The 19,396-nt window shown below is 53.8% G+C and overlaps 1 protein-coding gene across 1 annotated transcript in view; it reads right to left on the bottom strand.

The window, feature by feature from the left end:
- Positions 1 to 3,650: 3,650 nt before the first annotated feature.
- The window catches only part of CACNG2 (calcium voltage-gated channel auxiliary subunit gamma 2), a 112,161-nt gene continuing 96,415 nt past the window's right edge, over positions 3,651 to 19,396 (bottom strand). Inside the window, exons 3-4 of the mRNA XM_059402100.1 lie at positions 8,756 to 8,896; positions 3,651 to 7,673 (exon numbers count right to left, since the gene is read on the bottom strand). Of these exons, the coding sequence (XP_059258083.1) occupies positions 7,138 to 7,673; positions 8,756 to 8,896 (677 nt within the window). The 3' untranslated portion in view covers positions 3,651 to 7,137. The remainder of the gene's footprint in view (positions 7,674 to 8,755; positions 8,897 to 19,396) is intronic.

Below are 19,396 nucleotides of genomic sequence, written 5' to 3'. Positions count from 1 at the left end.
CCTTTCTGTGGTGCAAATACTCTGTTTGTAGCTGTTTATGAGGTTCCACCACGTGGCATTGTGGACACAGAGTTGGGGGGAATGCAGGGTTGGCTCCCGTGAGCCTGTAGGAGGCAGTCCCAGCACACGGCTAGATGGACGCTGGAGCCAGCCCGTGGTCAAGTTCCTCCGACCCCCAGAGAAGCAAGCTGGCCAGAGACACATCTTCCCAGAGCCTGTGCCCCAGGGGAGCAGGCGGCTGTTGGTTACCAGCCAGCGTTCGCAGCGATTGGACTGATGCTGCTTGGTAGACAGGTCTACAAACTCCGCGAGACAGCCGCCTTCCCTCCCTGGGCCTCCATCCCTCCTGCAGATGCTCCCAGTGCTTTCGGAGTTTGGGGAGGTCGGCACTACTTCGAGGAGGGAGCTCTAAGCCTGGAGCACGAGTGCAGGAGAAGGACAAGGGATTCTTCAAACCTCTGTCCGAAGGGGTGGCTGGGGACAGCGGGGGTCGGGAGGCTGGGGCCTGGAGCCCTGCTGGGAGCCGGTTCACTGTGCGGGTGTGGACGTGTTGCTTGCTCTCTCTGGACTCCAGCGTGCGTTTTTGCCGAAGAGATAGGTCTTCTGAGCTCGGTGGCCTCTTGTCCTCAGGTCGTCAGAACCTTTGGGTGGGAGAGGCTGTGCTGACCCCAGACGTGGGCAAGAGGGACCCCTGCTTCGGGTATTGGGCTTTGGGGAATTTTGCTCAGGCCCTCCTTGGGCCACGCCCCTCTCCATGGGGATGTGCTCACCCTGAGCTTCTCAGACTTCTCTCTGGTGCCTGCTCCTCGAGGACTTCTGCCCAGAGGATCGTGAGCCGGCCTCCAGGGTTGGCTACCACCTGTCCTCAGGCTGGGGCGGCTGAAGGTGTGGCCAAGCAGTGCTGGTTTGGGGCGGCTGGAGCGGGAGCGCAGTTGAGCAGTGGGGGCGGGGCAGCCCCTTTGTGGGAGGGGCCTTGCTCCGGCTGGGTGGAGCTGGGGGTGGGAGGGGCAGGGGAACGGGCTGGGGGCTAGGAGCTGGGGTGGGTTTGCCCCACGCGGTTTTTTGGGCACAGGATTCCGACGTGGTTGAGATTTCCGAATTCGCACGGAGCGTTTTAGGTCATCGTGAAGAAATGTTTGTCAGGAGAGAAGGATTAAACATTTGAATGTTTTGTTTGTTTGCTTTGTAGCTGTTAAATATTCAGATTTATGCTATGTGGGATCCGTTTGTGTTCCTACCCTGGGGCCTGCAAATATTAGGGGGGAGAGTGGAGGAAGAGATGTTTGAGACTGTAGAGGGGCTTGGCGGTGTGGCCCGAGGCGACTTGCGCGAAGAAGGGACTTCTGAATGTTGGCGGGTTCCAGAGCAGTTTTCTGGAGTCTCGCGGTGTGGGATAGTCTTCTCTCCCATCTGTGTCACTTGGGTCTCCATTCTCTTGGGCCCCAAGGAGATGTGTACAATGACTTGTTGGGCTGGCAGAAAGGGCTTCTTAAGATGGTGAAAGTTCCCGCCACAAGACCTGAGCTCGGACAGGTGAACAAAGGCCCAAGCAGGAATCTGAGACCCCCGCCCTGGGCTCCAGTGGACCAATGGGACCCCGACCAGCAGGCGAGATATCCGAATAAGGGAAATTTGCCAAAAGACCCCTGAGCTCCCCTCGAGACCCTTAAAAGCCCCCTCCTCCCTGTCTTGGGCGCGACTTCCGCCACTCTGCTTTCCAGAGTCCCGGAACCTCGCCCGAGGGTGCCCACCTCCTCCCGCGCAACTTTCCTGGCTCCCCTTCTCCTGAGCCCTGAAACTTCGCTGGAGAGTGTTTTTAATAAATCTTGCCTTGTACCCACTTTGCCTGGTGTTGTGTTTATCTCCCTGGAAAAACTTTACATGACTAAGCTTCCTCCCCACATCGTACACAGTGTCCCCCACCCCCCAGGGACCTCCACCTTCCAGAGCTCAAGAAGAAACCCGGGACCATGTCAGGACAGGAGTTGTGACATCTGGGACCCTCCCCAGTGCCCATCACTGTGTGTTACCATGGCTCTTTCTAAGATCACACACAGGTCACTCTTCTGGCTTTCCAAATGAAAATACGAAAATAACCAGGCCAAAGAAGCCCAGCTATTGTCATGAATGAGACCGCCAAGCTTTTTTTTTTTTTTTTTGTCGGTGATCGTGGATGTCAGTAGGACAGATGAAGCTCTTTTCTCTTTTCAGAACAACGTGTTTTCCTTTTAAACAAGCTTTGGTTAGCTTTCCGTTTTCCTGTTTGTCACGCGCTCCGCACCTGACCTTCCTAGTTAAGGATGATAAATTCGGGAAGGTGGTGATGGAAAGGTGGGCCCTGGAAAGCAATAGAAGAAGGAGGAAGGAAGCATTTTACAATTTGCCGGCAGAGGAGTTCTTTTCTGTTTGCTTTTTAAATCTTGATTTGATTTTGAAATACCTTCTTTCCTCCCCTCCTCTCCAATGTGGCATTTATTTTTTTTTTAAAGTTAAAAAGAACTAGATTAAATGTATCTGATGGGTTTTGAGAGGAGTAATAGCCATCTTTCAGAGAGCTGATGCTGGCAGTTGGAGCAGACCAGGGCGGGACATCGGAGGGCTGGCTCTTTAGCGCCCTGCAAATGGGGCCTTTCGCCAGTGTCAATGTCCACTGTTGGTCTCCTGTGATGGGCTGAACGTTTGCAGCCCCCTGAAATACATATATTGAAGTTCTAGCCTCCAGTGTGAGGATATTTGGAGGTGGGGGTCTTTGGGAGATCATGGGTCAGAGGAGGCCAGGAGGGTGGGGCTTCCACAATGGCATTAGTGACCCTATATGAGTGACCCTCTCTCCCATGAGCACAGGAGAGAAGGTGGCCATCTGTAAGTCAGGAAGAGAGTTCTTACCAGGAACGGAATCTGCCGGCTCCTTGATCCCGGACCTCCAGCTTCCAGAACTATGAGAAGTAAATGTCAGCTCTTTCAGCCCCCCAGACTAGGGCGCGCTTGTTGTTATGGCAACCTGAGCAGACTAGGACACGTCCCATTTTGCCTTTCCTAGCTCTCCAAGTTAGGAGAATCCCCAGGACTCCCTTTTATCCCCTCCCCCATTTGTCTCCCAATCCACAGTCCTCTCCAGGGAGGAGCCCTGTGCAGGGAGCCCTCTGAGTACACCTGCAGGGTCATGTTCATTCCAGGCTGCACACTTTCATGGGAAAAACTGAAACCCTGGAGAGTTGCTGGGCTGTGGAGTGGAGCTGGTTTATTCTAAAACAGGAAACTCAAGGACGTCATGCTGGCGATCTTCAAGCATCCGAAGGATGATTGTTTTGGAAAGGGAAGGCATTCGTTCAGTGTTGCTGGATTCAAAGGAGGACGTGGATTGAAATTCAGCTTGTGGAGGAGACTCTGTTGAATAAACACTGCCCAGCCCAGACAGGGCTGCTTATTGTGGGGGGTGAGCTCCCTGTCACTGGAGGTATGCAAACATCCCTAAGGGATATTATCTCCTAAGAGGAGATTCGTGACCAGAGGAGTGGGGACACTCTACTGCACGGCTTCTAAGCCTCCCATCCCCCAGCTCTCAGAATCTGCGGCTTTAGGATTGTGTTAAATGGGGATGCCAGGATTGGGAAAGCAATGAAAGAAATCCACTGACGTGAGGACCAAGCTATAAAAAAAAATCTTTATTTCATGTACCAGGATTTTTTTTTTTTTTTTTTTTTCTTTTTTAAGTTTTCTGCTTTTTAAAATTTTTTTTTTTTTCTGTTAACAGTCTGAAAAAAAAAAAAGGACCCACCAAGAAAATAAAACGGAGGTTGGTTTCTTGAACTGGTTTGAGCTGGACGTGAGCAATCGTCCCCCCGGCAAGCAGCGCCCTTTGCATCCCGCTACCCGCTCCTTCCCTTGGTGGGGGGGCCCCCTAGCCCTTTCTTAGCAGTGCTGGCTGCACTCCACACCCAGATGGCCTTCTTCAGGCAGCCCCGGGACCCCGGGCTTCAGCCTGGAAAGAAGCCCCGGTCGCCATCCCAAACCCTCTGCCACAACTGGGGCCAATTTTGCTCTTGGCACGGCACCCGCTTGTTTACTGTCTCCTCGGGGCCTCTCCATCCCTCTAGTCCTTCATCTCTTCCGGTTTGGGTTTGGGAGCTGGTGGGGCAAGGGAGGGAGAGACTGAGATTTCTGCCCAGAGTGACCAGTGCTGGGTCGCCACCGCACCAGCCTTGGCCGCCAGTGCTCTGTCTGGAGCCTGTGTGGCCTTCGGTGCACTTGGAGGCTGGGCGGGCAGATGCTCTGCCTTGTGGCTCAGGCTGAGTTTGGGGTTCCCGCTGCAGCTGAATTGAAAACAGAGCTCTCGTTTCCCCCACAAAACATGGGAAGGGGGGCTGGGAGTGTGCCAGCGCCCACAAAGCCTCCAGAACCACTCCCTGCTTCAGAACTTCAGGCCGGGCCAGGATCAGGGAAGAGGCAAAGTGCGAGACCTGCCGATGGGTCTGGTGGGGGGGGGGGGGTCCCCTCCTGCAGCAGAGTAGCCGGCAGGCCGGGCTGAAAGCTGTTGGGTTTCTCTGTCTGAACTGGGCCTTGTTGGTCTGGGAAGAATGGGGAGCAACACGGGGTGCCCCAGACTTTGTCTGAGGCATCAACTTTATTTTGGGGGTTGGTCCTCAACCGGCGACCAGACTCTGTAAAGCCATCTCCGCCATCCCCTTGACCTTAACCCTCCCAGCCAACCCCAGAGGATCCTCTTTTTCTCTGACGCCCAAAGAGAGCGGGGAAGGCCTGGCAGCTGACCTCTTCTCTCGAAGAAGCCCCCTTCACTCTCTGTGACTGGGTTATGGCACTAAAGAAAGGGGACACAAAATGAAGAGTGACTTTGGGGACCTCTGGTGGCTTTCCCCTTCTCTGAATGGCAGGATACGTTTGCTCATACGTATGTATTTTTGCTCTGACATCTGATGTGGGGGCAGGGGTTTGGGAGCACAGTGAGGAGGCATATGGGGTGTGTGTGTGTGTATGTGTGTGTGTGGCTGAGAGGCTGACTGATGATTTGGGAATGTTCTCGATGTCTGGGGGCTGGATGGCTGCTATTTCGGTCATCCCTGGCATCTTCCTCTGGGCAGGTGGCAGATTTTAAAGTCCTCAACACCAAGAATAAGAATAGGCCTTTGGAGCTCATCTAGGTCAATCCATATGCTTACATATGGGGGAAACTGAGGCCCAGAGAGGCCACTGCAGCAAGGGATTCCAGAATCCAGAGCTGGGTTTTTGATTGGGGTCCTTTCCATGCATGCCAGTGAGGTGTGTATGTGTGTGTGTGTGTGTGTGCGTGTGTGTGTGCACTCACGCATGCGCGTGTGTCAGTGGTGTTACTGTTGTCAATGGCTTTGGAAGGCAGGAGTCAGTGTTCTCTGAACCCTACTTCTGACTGTGTATGGGGAGGGAAAGGTTTAGACTGTGTATCCCGGTGGATTGGATGAGCGTGGGGCCTGGAGGACTGTGAGTGTGTGTGTGTGTGTGTGTGAGTGGGTGTGCGATCTCCTTCTTATAGACCTGGTTCTCCGTCGTGATTCTCTCTCTCTTCCGTATTAGCAGCACCTTCCTGGTATAAGGAAGAGATCTCTGTCTTACGACTTCCCTGCCACTCCCCCGGGGGCCTTCCTCCTGGGCCTCCCCCTTGAGCCCAGCCCTGATCTCTCCCAGCAGGTGTTTTTTTTTTTTTTCTTTTTTTAATGGAATTGTATATTTGTTTTCTGTTTTCTCTTTACAAGTTCCCTGCTAAATTTTAAGTCCCCCACCCCACCCCATTGTTTTATTTCACAGTTTAAAGCTGGAAAAGAATTAAAAGAAAAATACTATCTGTTTTTCTTGCAAGTAAATCCACTTATTATATATTTACATTTATTTATAGTCTGTGGTTTTTTTATTAAAAAAAAATCACCACTTGTTTTTCCTTTTTTCTTTTGTAAAAAGAAACCTTTTTGCAGTGTCGTTGTTGGACCCGCTGGGCCCCAGGGGGGCTTCAGTGAGTCCAAGGACCCCCAAAGGGTCAATAAGCCCCCTTCCCAGGGGGGCCGGGGGGGCCTATGAGTCTGGGGGTCCACCATCGCCCCAGGGTCATCAGGTGGCCCTGAGGTGAGAGGTGAGGAGGGAGAGCTGCTTTATATCCCCCCCGGGGAGTGAGCATCTTCTGCTTAAGGGCAGGAGCGTGGGGTGGTGACCCCAAGAAGCTCACCCTGAGGATTCCAGGGTTCTGGCATCTCGCAAGCCTACGGCAGCCATCCCCTCTCCTTCCCCTCCCTCAAGGCCTAGGAAGTCATCACAGTGGGTTAAGGACCATTAAGGACTGGGAACTTGGGGGCTGGACAGGCCCCAAGTGCACCCCCCTCCAGGCACCTTTCGGACAGGAGGGACCAAGGACTCTGGGGTCACCTGGAGGCCTACAATTGCCCCAACGATGCTGGGTGGAGTCGGCTTGCAAGCCTCGGAGCTTGCCCAGCGTTCCTGGGGCACCCATCCAGAGGCTCCAGGGACCTGGCAGTGACCGAGGGGCTCACCTGGCCCCGGGGCCCCTGAGTATCCACCCCCCACTCGCCCAGGGAGGCAGAGCCCGTTTGGGGTTAAAGAGAACAGAAAAGTAACTCGCCCGCATTAAAACAAAAAGGAACATAAACCCCTGATAAGTGCAGAGAACATTCCCCCTTCCTTTCTGCTCTTCATTTTTTGCTTTAATGTTATCTTGGTTCCCTTTTATTTTTTTCATTTAAATTGGTTTTTATTAAATGTTAAAATAATGGTACATGGGAATTCATGCATTTTCTTTTAGATTTATTTTCTATTTTTAATTTTTTTAACCTCTCTTGCTTTTTTTTTTTTTAAGTTTGTTTTTCTTTCCCTCGGTTAATATTTTTTTTTTCACATTTCCTGTCGTTTTGCTTCTTTGTTCCTCTTATAGTTTGTTCTTTTTTTTTTAATTTACTTGTTATGTTTTTCTCTTTTTTTGTTTTTTTGTTTTTTTGCTTTTGGAAGGTTCCCCCCCTCCAATGGATGGTTGGGTTCCCGCCCCCCTACCCCCGCCCCCCGCCCAACCTCGGGGGGCCCACGCGAGAGGGGAGGGCCGCGCGCCCCTCCTGAGGGCGTGCTCCAGGCCCCCCGCGGGCTTCATACGGGGGTGGTCCGGCGGTTGGCTGTGTTGGAGTGGAGAGAGTCTTTGTTCTCCTTCTGGATACAGTTGTGGACTTGGAGGAAGCTGTTATCCCTGTCGGAGTTGTAGGTGGCGGTGGGCGTGGTGGCGGCCTTCAGGGGGTCCCTGCTGAGGGTGTACATGGAGATCTCCGTGGACGGCAGGGTGTTGAAGCCCTTGATGCCCACGGGGGAGGCGTCCCTGGAGTGTGAGGGCTCGGTGGAGCGGGAGCTGGAGCGGCTGCGGCGCTGGTAGCGGTAGCGGTAGCTGGGGATGCGGGTGATGGCGGAGGCCTGGAGGTAGTCCGTGGCGCGGGCCGTGGCCCGCAGCTGTTTGTGCCGGTCGATGAACATGTGCACGGCCAGCACCCCGACCATCTCGGCGATGATGAAGGACAGGGCCCCGAAGTAGAAGGACCAGCCGTACGAGTAACTATTCTTTTTGGAGTCGCTCTTGGAGGGGTCCCCGGCATTGGCGGATATGTACACTATGATGCCAATGATGTTACTTAGACCTGCGGGGCACACATGGAGCGAGAGGGTGGGGCGGGGGGCAGGGGGGCGGATCAGAGAGAGGGTTGGTTAGTTCCCGGCACGTGTCAGACCAGGGACAGCCACAGGGGCCTTACTGGCTCTAGGGATTTTGTGGCCAGTGCCGGAGAAGGCTAGTGGCAAGCGTGGTCTTAATATTGGATCGTGCCATTGGAGAGAGCCACGGAGGGGTGGGCTGATGGAAGCGAAGCTAGGGGCGGGCTGAGGCGTTCTACCACCACAGTGCGGAGTAACCAGGAGAGCTGCTGTTTATTGAGTGTTTGCTATCTGCCTTCGCTGTGCTGTGTGTGTCTGGGGGGTTGCGAATGAGAAAATGGATCGGAGAGAGGTTAAGTAACTTGCTCTAAAGACTGCACAGAGGTTTGAGCTGGTAGAGCAGGGGCTTGGGACTGGCTCCCGGAGCCAGTTACCTGGATTCAAAGCCTTTGGCAAAGTGACCTGAGTCAGAGTTTGCAGATCTGTAAAGTTGGGGGGGGGGGGGGGAGGTGATAGGACTCTCTGGGCCATGTAGAAGATTAAATGAATTAGCACATGTGAAGCTGTTTGGGGCGGGGGTATAGTAAATAGAGCCACGGACTTTTTCTGGCATCCGAAGCAATGTGACTTGTCCTGTAACAGGGCTGAGGCCAGTGGTTTTAGGTATTTGCCTGCTCCCGGGGGGGGGGGGGGGGGGGGGGGGGGGGGGGGGGGGGGGGGGGGGGGGGTGCGAAGGGGGGGGGGGGGCGGGACAGTGAGGGGACAGGGCAGTGAGGATAGGCCCAGTATTCTGAGAAGGACCTGGGGTTTGGGTGTTTTTCTATAAACTGGAAGGGAGATGGGCCATGGAGCTGAGAGACAGGGTCTGGGGGTGCTCCTAGAGGACTCCGCGGGGGGCTTGGTCATTCCTGTGGGGCAGGAACCCCAGCACGGCCTATGACAGGACCCGTTGCAAGACCTCCCTCCCCCCCGTCTCTGTCAAGTCCTCCCAGCCGCCGAGCACCCACACCTCGGCCTGCTCCCCACAAGCATGCCCGGGCTTTGGCCTGCCCAGCTCAGAGGCCATTACCTGCAGACACGAAGAAGATGCCAGCACTCAGGATGATGTTGTGTCGAGTCTTGTAGAACTCGCTGGCTGCAATGCAGAGCCCACCCATGAAGAGCAGAATCACACTCAGGATCGGGAAAATGCTCGAGGCCCTCACAGCCCCTATGGAACACGGTCAAGGAGAGAGAGAACCGCACAGCTGTGAGCCAGAGGGACGCATGGGGAAGAGAGTGGCCCATGGGGTGGGGGTTTTGTGGACTCGGGGCCACAGTCAAGTTTGCTTAGGGAGGGAGGGAGGAGGAACAATCCAGTGCTTACCTCACAGCCCTTCGGGCGCTCCCGTCTACCTACAGGACCAAAGACCAGGGCCTCACGAGGCCCACGGGGCCCTATGTGACATGGCTTCGGCCCTTCTCTAGCCTCATGCCTCCTGGTCCTCACTCTTAGTCCCCATGTCCTCTCTGGTCTAGACACAACAAACTTCCCATGTCTTGTCATTGCATGCTTTTGACTTTTGACATATTGACCTTTCTTACTAGAATGATTTTCCTGCTCTTTCTGACTCAGCAGATTTCAATCCACCCATCAAAACTCAACTCAAACTCACCTCCTCTGTGCCTTCCCTGACTTCTTTAAGCAAAAGGACCCATCCCTTCCTCTGTGCTGGGGCCCCTGGGGCAGTGTGTTATCGTGGTGAAGGAGCCACACGGCCTGGATCTGAATCTGGCTTTAACATATATTAGCTGTGTAGGGTGGGATGAATTGTCTCCCTGTGCCTCAGTTTTCTTATCTGTAAAATGGGGATGGTCTTAGTGCTGAGCCTCCTCAGATTGCCATGAGGATTAAACGAACTGATGCTGACAAGGCACTTGGATAAGTCTCTGGGGACATGTAGTAAACGCCGGGTAAAGGATAGTTAGTTTAGGAAAAACTTGTTTCTCTATATGCTTCCGTAAGCCGTGGGGTCCCATGAAGGCGAGAACTGTTTCTTTCTTTCTTTCTTTCTTTTTTTCCCCCCTAGTTCTCTCTTTTTAATCTCTCTGGCCCCGCAACTCGGGTAGATGCTGGAGACACTGTAGGTCCCCAGTGCAGGCTCATTGAGTGCATATTTGTGGGGAGGAAGTCCAGACAGAGAAAGAAGCAGACATATTGCCGAGAAAAGGACAAGGGAAAAACAAAAAGAAAAAAGAAAAAAAACGCCTTCAGGATAAGGTGAGAAGGAAGGACCGACAAACAGGCACAAGAAAAGAACACCCTCGGGAACATTTTACTTCTGCGTGTGGGAGGACCGGGAGGGCAGAGGGACGCAGATGGCCGAGGGTGGAAGGGGGGAGGGGCAGGCCAGGCCGGCAGGGGGCGGATGTGGGGCGCAGTGTCCCTATGGGGACCCAGAAGCTCCGGGTCCCCCACAAAGTGTCTCTGGAGAGTACAATAGTCTTTCTCTCCAGATTCAAATAAGGCGGCGCTGACCCCAGGACCTTGAGTCCCTTTCCTTCGAGCTGTGGGCCAGGCAGGAGGGAGGCAGTTGCTGGGAGGGAAAGGAAGTTTTCTTTACATGTTTGGGTTGTTTAAGTGGCTTCTGAGGAGGTTTAGGGCCCCTTGGCTCAACCCCCCTGGGGAGGGGGGTGGGGTTGGTTCGCTGGGGATGTGTTTTGGAGAACTTGAGGAAGTTCTATATAGAACTTGAGGAATTTTTCCAAGAGGATTTTAGGCAGTTCGCTTTGATGTGTCACGTAAAACTCCTCCTCTCTCTTCCCCCCGGCAACTTCAGGAAGTCTACACCGCTTTCTGATGCTGTGGGGTGAATGGGTTATTTTAGGGGGCTTGAAGAAGGGTGAGCTTGAACTAGGGACTGAAGAATGAAGCGTGCAGGGGACGCAGCTGGGTTACTGGGCCATCGGGCTCCCCTCTCCTTCAGGCAGGGTTGGGCCGCCTCCCCCCAGATCTCCACCTGCAACCCACTTTAAGACAATGGTTGTGTCCCCATCGTGATCCTCCTATACGCATACATGGTGCCTGGACGTGCACACTCCGTACTGTTCGAGTCTTCATCTTCATAAGCACATGGGGATAGGAGAGTTGACTGAAGACTCAGGAGAGAAGAGAGAATCTTTGACAAGCACCTACTCTGTGTCGAGTCCTGAATGAGTACGTAACGTACATTCTCTAATTTAATCCTCATACCAGCCCTGGGGGGCTGTGTTTTTTTTTTTTAGCCCTAGTTTACAGACAAGAAAGCGAAGTTCAGAGAGGCAAAGTTACTTGCCCAAGGCAGCCCAGCTCCTGAGTCAGGATTCAAGCTCAGCTCAGTCCCAATTTTGGACCACCCTGTACTCTCCCTATGGGGTTTTCGAGGAGCCTGGGAAGGGTGCTACAGAGTCCAGGGATCTGGCTTTGGGGTCCCAGCTGTGCCACTCACTTGCTGTGTGGCTGAGGCAGGTACCTCGCCCTCTCTGGTTTCCTCATGTGTAAAAGTGGGTGTGGACCTTTAGATGATTTCTCATGCTTCTGCCCTCTCCGTGTGCCTGTGATTTCTGGCCAGCTGGGAATGGGAGGTGACAGCAGAAAGGAGGAAAGATGGGTTGGTGTGACTTCCGAGGGGCAGCAGCAGTGGTTCAGAGGAGCAGAGCGGAGGAGGAAGCTCTCCAGTCTTTCCCCTCTGAGAAAGCAGGCGCTTCCTGCCCACCGTATGCCCACATTTGGCAAACCCAGGCTGCACCCTCGGAGCCAATGCCTCCCAGGCAGCAGGGGCCTGATGGTGTTAGCTCAGCCTGCCGGCAGAGCCCGGATATCCCAACTTAGCCTTGCAGACGGCAGAAAGAAGGAGCGCCAGCTGCGGAGGGAGCTGGGACGCTGTGTGCGCAGCCGTGTGTATGTGCGCGTGCGCATGTACACGTGTGCAAAGACAAGATAGGAGGCTGGAGCGGGAGGTCTCCTGTGTTGTAACCAGCAGAGAGCAATGGGACCACTTCAGAAGGTCCCGGGCAGTTTACGATGTGTTCTAGGACAGGGTAGCCAGTGGGCCATGTGGACAGTAACCTCTCTGGTGCAGCAGGGCCACCCCAAACACCAGCCTCTCTTGGACGAGGTTTGCCCAGGATGAAGGTGACAGGGGACAGCCGGTAAATTGTGCCATGCCTAGGGAGGCTATGTTTGCAGGACCCAAATTCAGGCTGGGCATGGAGGGACTTCAGAGCAAGCCGGGACTCCCACGTTAGAGAAGTTTCTCGAAGGTGGTCTTTCTGGCTGGGCAGTGTCCTAGGCAGAGTGAGGATGGGGGGGTTAGTTGCACAGGAGTTCTTGCCCTGGCTTTGTCACTGCCTCACAGCATGGCCGTGGGCAAGGGTCTTTACCTCTCTGGGTCTGTTTGTGCACACTGCAGAATGGGAAAAGGAACCCACCCATCCAGCAAAAGGGGATGTAAGGCCCCTTTGCTGCTTGAGGGACAGTTGGAGGGCCAGCATCTTGGGAAGCTTGTTAGAACTACAGAGTCTCAGGCCTCACTTGGCAGCTGTTAGACTCTACATTTTAAGATTTTTATTTATTTGAGAGAGAGAGATCACAAGTAGGCAGAGAGGCAGGCAGAGAGAGGGGGGAAGCAGGCTCCCTGCTGAGCAGAGAGCCCGATTCGGGGCTCAAACCCAGGACCCTGGGATCATGACCGGAGCCGAAGGCAGAGACTTAACCCACTGAGCCACCCAGGTGCCCCAGAATCTACATTTTAACAAAAGTGTGTAACCCAAGTCATATGCACATGAAAGTTTGACAAGCGCTGTTGTCGAGATCAAATTGGATCTTACCAGTCCTTGTTCTGTCCTGGCAAGTGTACAGTCAAAGGTGTGATATTCCTGACTTCTATTGTTTCCCCTCCATCCTCCAGACCCTACTTCCCCATGAATCGTCTTGATTCCCACTGAAGCTGGTGTGGTTTTAGTGCTGAAATCTCTCATGAGGAGCAGAAGGTATCAGATTTATCTCATGAATAAATATTTATTGATCTCCTACGACTAAGCATATGGGACTATGCAGTACCTACCAACATTTACGGAGCTCTTCCTGCGTGCCAGACCCCATCCTGGCATGTGGACAAACCCACTGAAACCTCAGACAAAACCCACGAAGCCATGGCCTTGGCCTCATGGAGATGGCAAATACCTGAAGCAGGTATTGGCAAACTTTTTCTGGAAAAGGGCGGATGGTAGATATTTCTGGTTTTGCTGGCCATATGCTCTCTATTACAGCTACCCAACTCAGCTGTTGCAGCATGAAAACAGCCTTAGGCAATCTGTAAACAAATGAGTGCGGTTCTTTTCCAATAAAACTTTATTTGCAAAAACAGTTGGTGGGCCAGATTTGGCCTACTAGCTGCAGTGTGGCCCTTCCTGGTTGAGAATGTAGTATGGTGTCCCGGGGAAAGGCCGTGTGGTCCAGCGTAGGGAGGGGCTTGGCCTTGACTAGCTGCGAGCCTGGTGAATAAATACAGACTGAGTGTCTACCACGGAACGGGTTTCCAGGCTGGGTGTGGGAGACCTGGGGGTTCACAGACAGGCCTGGTTCTTGTCCTTATGGGGCTTAGGTTCTTGTGAAGGAGATATAGATATGTCACCAGATAATAATAATCCAGTCTTTAATGTACACTAGGACTATTTTAAGCGTTGTATATATATTAATTCATCAGTTCTCATTACAACTCTGCCAAGTAAGTATTGGAATTCCCCCTTCCTACAGCAGCTAAAACCGAGGCACAGAGAGGTTAAGCCAATCGTCTGAGTCCACCCAGCAAGGAAGTAGGGAAGCTGGTTTGTGAACCCACACAGTCTGCCTCCAGGGTCTGGGTGTCTGACCACTGCACTCCCCTGCTCTCAGGCCTGTGCCTCCTGCCCCTTGGACCCTATTCTGAGCTCACAAGATCAAGGAGGGCTTCCCGGAGGGAGTGATGTTGGAGTTGGCATCTGATGGATAAGGAGAAGCTGACAGGGCAGAAGAGAGGCAGGGAAAGGAAGCGGTGTGAGCCGGGCTGGAGGAAGGATCCTTGCTCAGGGAACTGGAAGGCACTGGGTCACAGAGAGTCCCTGGAGGGTTTGGGGAGCTCTAAAGGAAATGAGGTGGGCCAAGGCCAGGCTGGCGGGGCGTTGCGGGGGAGGTTGTGGTTCATGGGTGGACATGTGGGCTTGGGGCACAGAGGCACGGTCTGGGCTGAAGCTGTAAATGAAGGATCATAGACACAGAGGTGAGCACGGGAGACCCTGGCCATGGACGAGTGAGAGGGCTAGCTTTGGGGCTTGAGGGACTGCAGGGTTTAGAGACAGCTCAGGAAGAGCTTGTGCAAATCACGTGGGGGTGACTGGCTTCCACTTCCTTGTCTGGATTAGATGATTTCCAGGTGATGTCTGTTTCTGAGGGTCCTCTACACCCCAGACGTCCCCTCAGGGGCCACTCAGCCAGGCCAGGGCACTGTCTTATGTAGTCCTTTGATCAGAATGGTTGTCATTCCCAGGTGCATGGAGGGTGTGCTCCCTAGTTCCGGGGGCCAGTGCTCAACTCTTGAAGTTTGTTATTCCCCTGGGATTTGGTGCCTTCTTGAAGGACAGGATCACCCGGCAGTGGCCCAGGAGAACCTTTTAAGCTCTTGGGCTTTTCTCCGACGTCGCTTCCCTCCGTGCTTTGCTGGAGGAGGTGGCCAAGACCACAGATGTATGCGCGAGATGCACATATGAATGTGAAAGAGAGGGTGAAGAGGGGGAGAGAGTGTGTTCTGGAGGAGACCCTCCTCGGGGAAGGAGGAAGAGGAAGGACAAGACAGCGGATGAGGGAAGGGAGAGAGTCGAGAGTGGTGGTTAAGGGTCTGGACTCCACATGTGGCCTCCTTGGGGCCCCAGCCCAGTCCCCCCATGCCTCCCACTGGCAGTGTGGCCTCTGTGTCTTCCTTTGCTTGTCTGCGCCACGGAGACCCCAACCAGACCTAGCTCCCAGGGTGTCATGAAGGGGAACGCAGACAATGTCTAAAGTAGTCAAGTGTGCTGTAGAGAATGACATTGGAAAAGAATTCTGGAAGCTCCGGGAGCTTCCCTCTATGCAGGCTCCAGAGGCTGCCCCGTTCCCTATTGTCCCCAAGGTGGCCGATCGGCGGCACCAGCTCAGGATGGAGGCGGCCTGCGTGCCTCCCTTGACTATGCTGTCTGCCCTCTGAGCCTTGGTTGTCCCCCTGCTGTAGGGTGATCGTGAGCACACCCAGCTCATAGCCCATGATGAGGAATCAGGAATCAACACACTTTAAGCAATTACAACAGTGGCCTGTCTGGCTGAGTGCCAGCAAATGCTAGTTCTCATGGTGGCAGAAGGGACCTGTGTAATTTCTTGAGGGGCGCGGGGTTCTCTGGGCTGGTAGTTATCCCAGTGCAGGTTGTGAGTCAGGAGAAGGTGCTGAAGTCAGCCCACCAGGTGTAACCAGCACTTAAAGAAGTAAACCAGGACCGAATTGAGGATGTCACCATGTGTGGCGTGTAGGAGGTCAGCCCTGTTTGGAGACCCGTTTGCTCTGGTTCTGTGGATGTGAGTGAGTGTGGGTGGCAGCTTCAGATGTTTCCAAATCACACTGTGACCGCGGAGAAATACACACACACACACACACACACCCTGCAGCGACCCACAGACACACTAGCAGACACAAGGGCATAGGCATTTAGTTCAGACAGACGCTCACATGCGTGGACACACAGGTACCAGAAGACACAGAACAAAGCACAGACTCACCCCCTCGTGCTCAAAAACAGACACACAAAGGAAGTCACACCCGGGTCACCACGGCCTCTGTCTTCACCCGCACTCCAGCTTTGGTTAGGAGGGATAAGGACGGGGAGCACCAGCGAGGACACATCGGTGGCCCCCCAAAGCTTGCTGGGGAAAACAGGTCTGGTCATCATTTGTCTTGGGTAAACTAGTGACGGGGGGGTGAGGGGTGCACTGGCCACACCTTTGTGGGGCCCAGATGTCAGGAGGCCCATGCTGTGACCACCGCCTGTCACTAGAAAGCCCCCGGACTCCGTGGTTCAGGACAAGCCGTGGAACTCCTCAAATACCTAAGGGGGCATATGGGGGGGGGGGGAGTAAGAGCATTCATTCATTCATTCATTCATTCTATCAGATATTGATTAGGTGCCTTACTTCTGCCAGGTCCCTCATGAGGCACTGGACAATGTCCAAAGCCTGGCATGATGGCTTGAGAGCAAGTGAGCCCCACTTTCTTTGCCACCCCAGGAGATGAGCTCTGCATTCCTGACCAGCCATGTCCTTCTGGCATTCTCTCCTTCCTGCTCTGCTCTAGATCTTCAGTCCAGCCGGTGGAATGAGGATGGTAGGGATGACCCGGACCACCTCAGCCTCCCTCCTCAGCCTCCTTCCCTGGGCCTTTCCCAGCTTCCTGGTCTCTGAGCCTTGGTTTCCTGGGGCTCAGACCCTGCCCCTCTTCTCTGCACCCCTGCCTTCATTCATCAAGTGTCCTGGCTTTAGATCTCATCTACCTGCTGACAACTGCGCGCTCCTGCCGGGGCCGGACCTGTCCCCAGAGTCCCAGACTCCAGGGCATCTCCCCAGAGAGTCCCACAGGCCTCTCGGACTTAAGGCACCCGACACTCAGCTTCCCAGTCTCCCCAAACCCAGCCTTGGGCTCAAACCCTGACTCCTCCTTCCCTGGTAAATACATACAGCCTTTCTGGAAATCCTCTCTGCGGGTCCTTGGGAATGGTTTCCAGCTCTGACCCCTTCCCTCCTCCTCCACTGCTTCTACCTTGGTTCAGGACACCTTCTCTTGTCTAAATTATCACCAGCAGGCTCCTAACTCTTCTGCCTGCTTCTGCCCTTGCCCTGTTTTAGTCTCCTGTGAGCGTAGCAACCAGAGGGTCCTGTAGAACGTGAGATGGTGTTCACTGCTCTGCCTAGACCCTCCAATGGCTTTCTGCAATACCAAGCCCTTTCCATGACCCCCAGGGGCCCCTGGGCCTCTCTGCATGGGCTTTTTCTTGCCCCCCCCCCCCCCCCTTGCTTCCTCTATTCTCGTCTTTCTGGCTTCAGACCCCTTCCTCAAACATTCTGGGCATGCTCCCGTCTCAGGACCTTTGCACTTGCTCTTCCCTTTGCCTGGAACATTCTTCCCTTGGTTTTCCACATGGCTCCCTCTCACCTCCTTCAGATCTTTACTCAAACTTCACAAGAAGGATTTTATTAGCCCCCACCCCTACCCCAGAATTTCCTAACCCCCCCTTTCTTGCTGGATTTTCTCCATATCACTCCTCATGGTTTAACAGACTATATCATTAACTTGCCCCTTTCATTTATCATCGGTTGCAAGTGCCACGAGGGCCAGGTCTTTATTTTGTCTGCAGCCAAAAAGGACCCACGGCTGTTGGGTGGCTCAGATCTTTTCTGGCATCTGGAGTACCAACCCGAGAGAGCTGAGCAGAAGACACTCAGAGGGTTTTTTGGGAACTGGCTCTGCCAGGCAAGGCCACAATCCCACATAGTCAGGCCTCTGTCCATTCTAGAAGGGGGCTGGCCCTGTGTCAGACTCTGAACAGATCCTGCCCTTTGGTTGAGCAGGGTCCGGAAGACTGTGTCCCTGACCTCCGTAGGAGCAGGAGCTCCAGCCGTCTTTCCAGGGTCCACCCTGCGTGCCCTACTGGCCCTCTGAGTCTGAAGCAGGCTGGGTGTGAACGGCCAAAGCCAGAGGGTCTCTCTTTGTTGAGCCCCTTTCCACCCTCTTAGGTCATCTGCCCCTACCCTATCCCTCCTCATGGTCCTCTGCTGTCCTTTGGAAACCCAGTAGGGTCCTGTCCGGGGCCCACCCCATGTGGCATGGCCACGCCACTCCTCTCAGCCTTGTCTTCCAAACAGCCCCTTACTTTTCACCATCCCCACAGCTAAAAGTCTGGTCCAGCAGCCATAGCTTCTCATCAGGATGTCCAGGATGTTTGCAAGAGCGCCCCGCTGGCCTTCTAGGCGCCCCCCCCCCCCCGCCAGCAGCCAGAATTGACTTTCCAAATCAGTGTCCCCTGCTCATGGTTCCCATCACACTTAGAATGAGATCCGATTTTTCCCGACATGACTGGGCTCTTCTTCTACCTGTCTGACCTCATGCTGTGGGATGCCCTCCATTCTTGCCCTGGGCTCAGCCGGGCCAGCCGCCCTCCCGACCTCTACACACCTGACCTCCGCCCTGCCTTCATAAGGCCTTTGCTCTTGCCAGTCTCTACTCAGGGGTGTGCTTCCCCCCCCCCCCAATTCTCTTAGCTCCTTCCTTTTCTTCATTTAGAGAAGCTGTCCTACATCTAAGGAATACCCCCCTCCCGCCCCGCTGCCCTCCGCCGGCCCCCTCCCAGCTCTGAAACTGTCTCAGGGGGTTGGTTGTGCCTCCGCTCACTGCTTGCTTCCTCCCCCTGGAACATTCAGGCTCACAGAGGTGCCAACTTTGTTTTGTTTCATCCTTGGATCCCCTGTACCAAGACAACAGTGCCCTGGATGGAGTGAGTGCTTAGTGAATGTCTCATTAGTAAATGAGCCAATGCTGCTAGAGGCCAAGTCTCATGCCTTCTGGAATGATCTCTGGCTTGGGTTAGGAGCCAGGCTCCCTCAGCACTACATACTTCCCTCTAACCCTGTCTGTCATGCCATACATGGTACCTTCCTGGGCCTGTTTCTAGGCAGTGAGCCCCTCTCCTGCCCTCCTACGTGGCAGGCTGGCAGTGAGCATGGGTGTAACAGACCCAAAGTGGCAGCGGGCTCAGGCCCTGCCCACCGGCGGCAGTCCCGCCCACCTCCAGGCACAGCACCACCCACCTCCCTAAGGGAGAAGTGCTCCCACCTCTGGGAGAAATTCCATCCACCTCCCTGGGCCTTAGCTCCTCCCACTTCAGTGGGGCTGGTGCCTTCTAGCTTCTCTAGGTAACCAGGTTAGAGCTTAGTAAAAATGAGAGATTCTAATTAGGATTAGAATCTGCTAGAGAATGATAGGAACTCACATCTTGCAACTTTCAAAAATGACGTTTGTTGCTTGGCCTGAGATTAGCATATTATATATCAAGGTCAGCAAACCATGCCAAATGAAGCCTGCTGTCTGTTTTTGTAAATAAAGTTCAGTTTCCTTGGAGCATCTGTCTATACTCAAGGATAGCCTTGGGTAGTTGGGACAGAGGCTTTTACGTCCCACAAAGCCTAATATATTTACTGTCTGGCCCTTTATAGAAAAACTTTGCCAACTCTTCTAACAAATACTCAAAAAGTACTGTTGGATTAAGTAAGCTTAAGTCAGAGCCTTGGAATCCTGCCTTGTTAACACCACCAGTTCCAGTCTTTTGTCCAGGGATGTCAAGTGAACCAGACACTCTGAGCTCTTCTCTCTTTAATATAAAGAGATGGGGGCGCCTGGGTGGCTCAGTGGGTTAAGGCCTCTGCCTTGGGCTCGGGTCGTGATCTCAGGGTCCTGGGATCCAGCCCCGCATCGGGCTGTCGGCTTGACAGGGAGCCTGCTTCCTCCTCTCTCTCTGCCTGCTTCTCTGCCCACTTGTGATCTCTGTCTGTCAAATAAATAAATGAAATCTTTAAAAATAATAATAATAAAGAGATGGAGGTATAGAATAGGTAGAAATAGTCACTGAGGAATCCTATATA

Source organism: Mustela nigripes, chromosome 6 (genome assembly GCF_022355385.1).
Source record: "Mustela nigripes isolate SB6536 chromosome 6, MUSNIG.SB6536, whole genome shotgun sequence".
Taxonomy (NCBI): domain Eukaryota; kingdom Metazoa; phylum Chordata; class Mammalia; order Carnivora; family Mustelidae; genus Mustela; species Mustela nigripes.
This window is presented reverse-complemented; position numbering and strand designations above follow the sequence as displayed.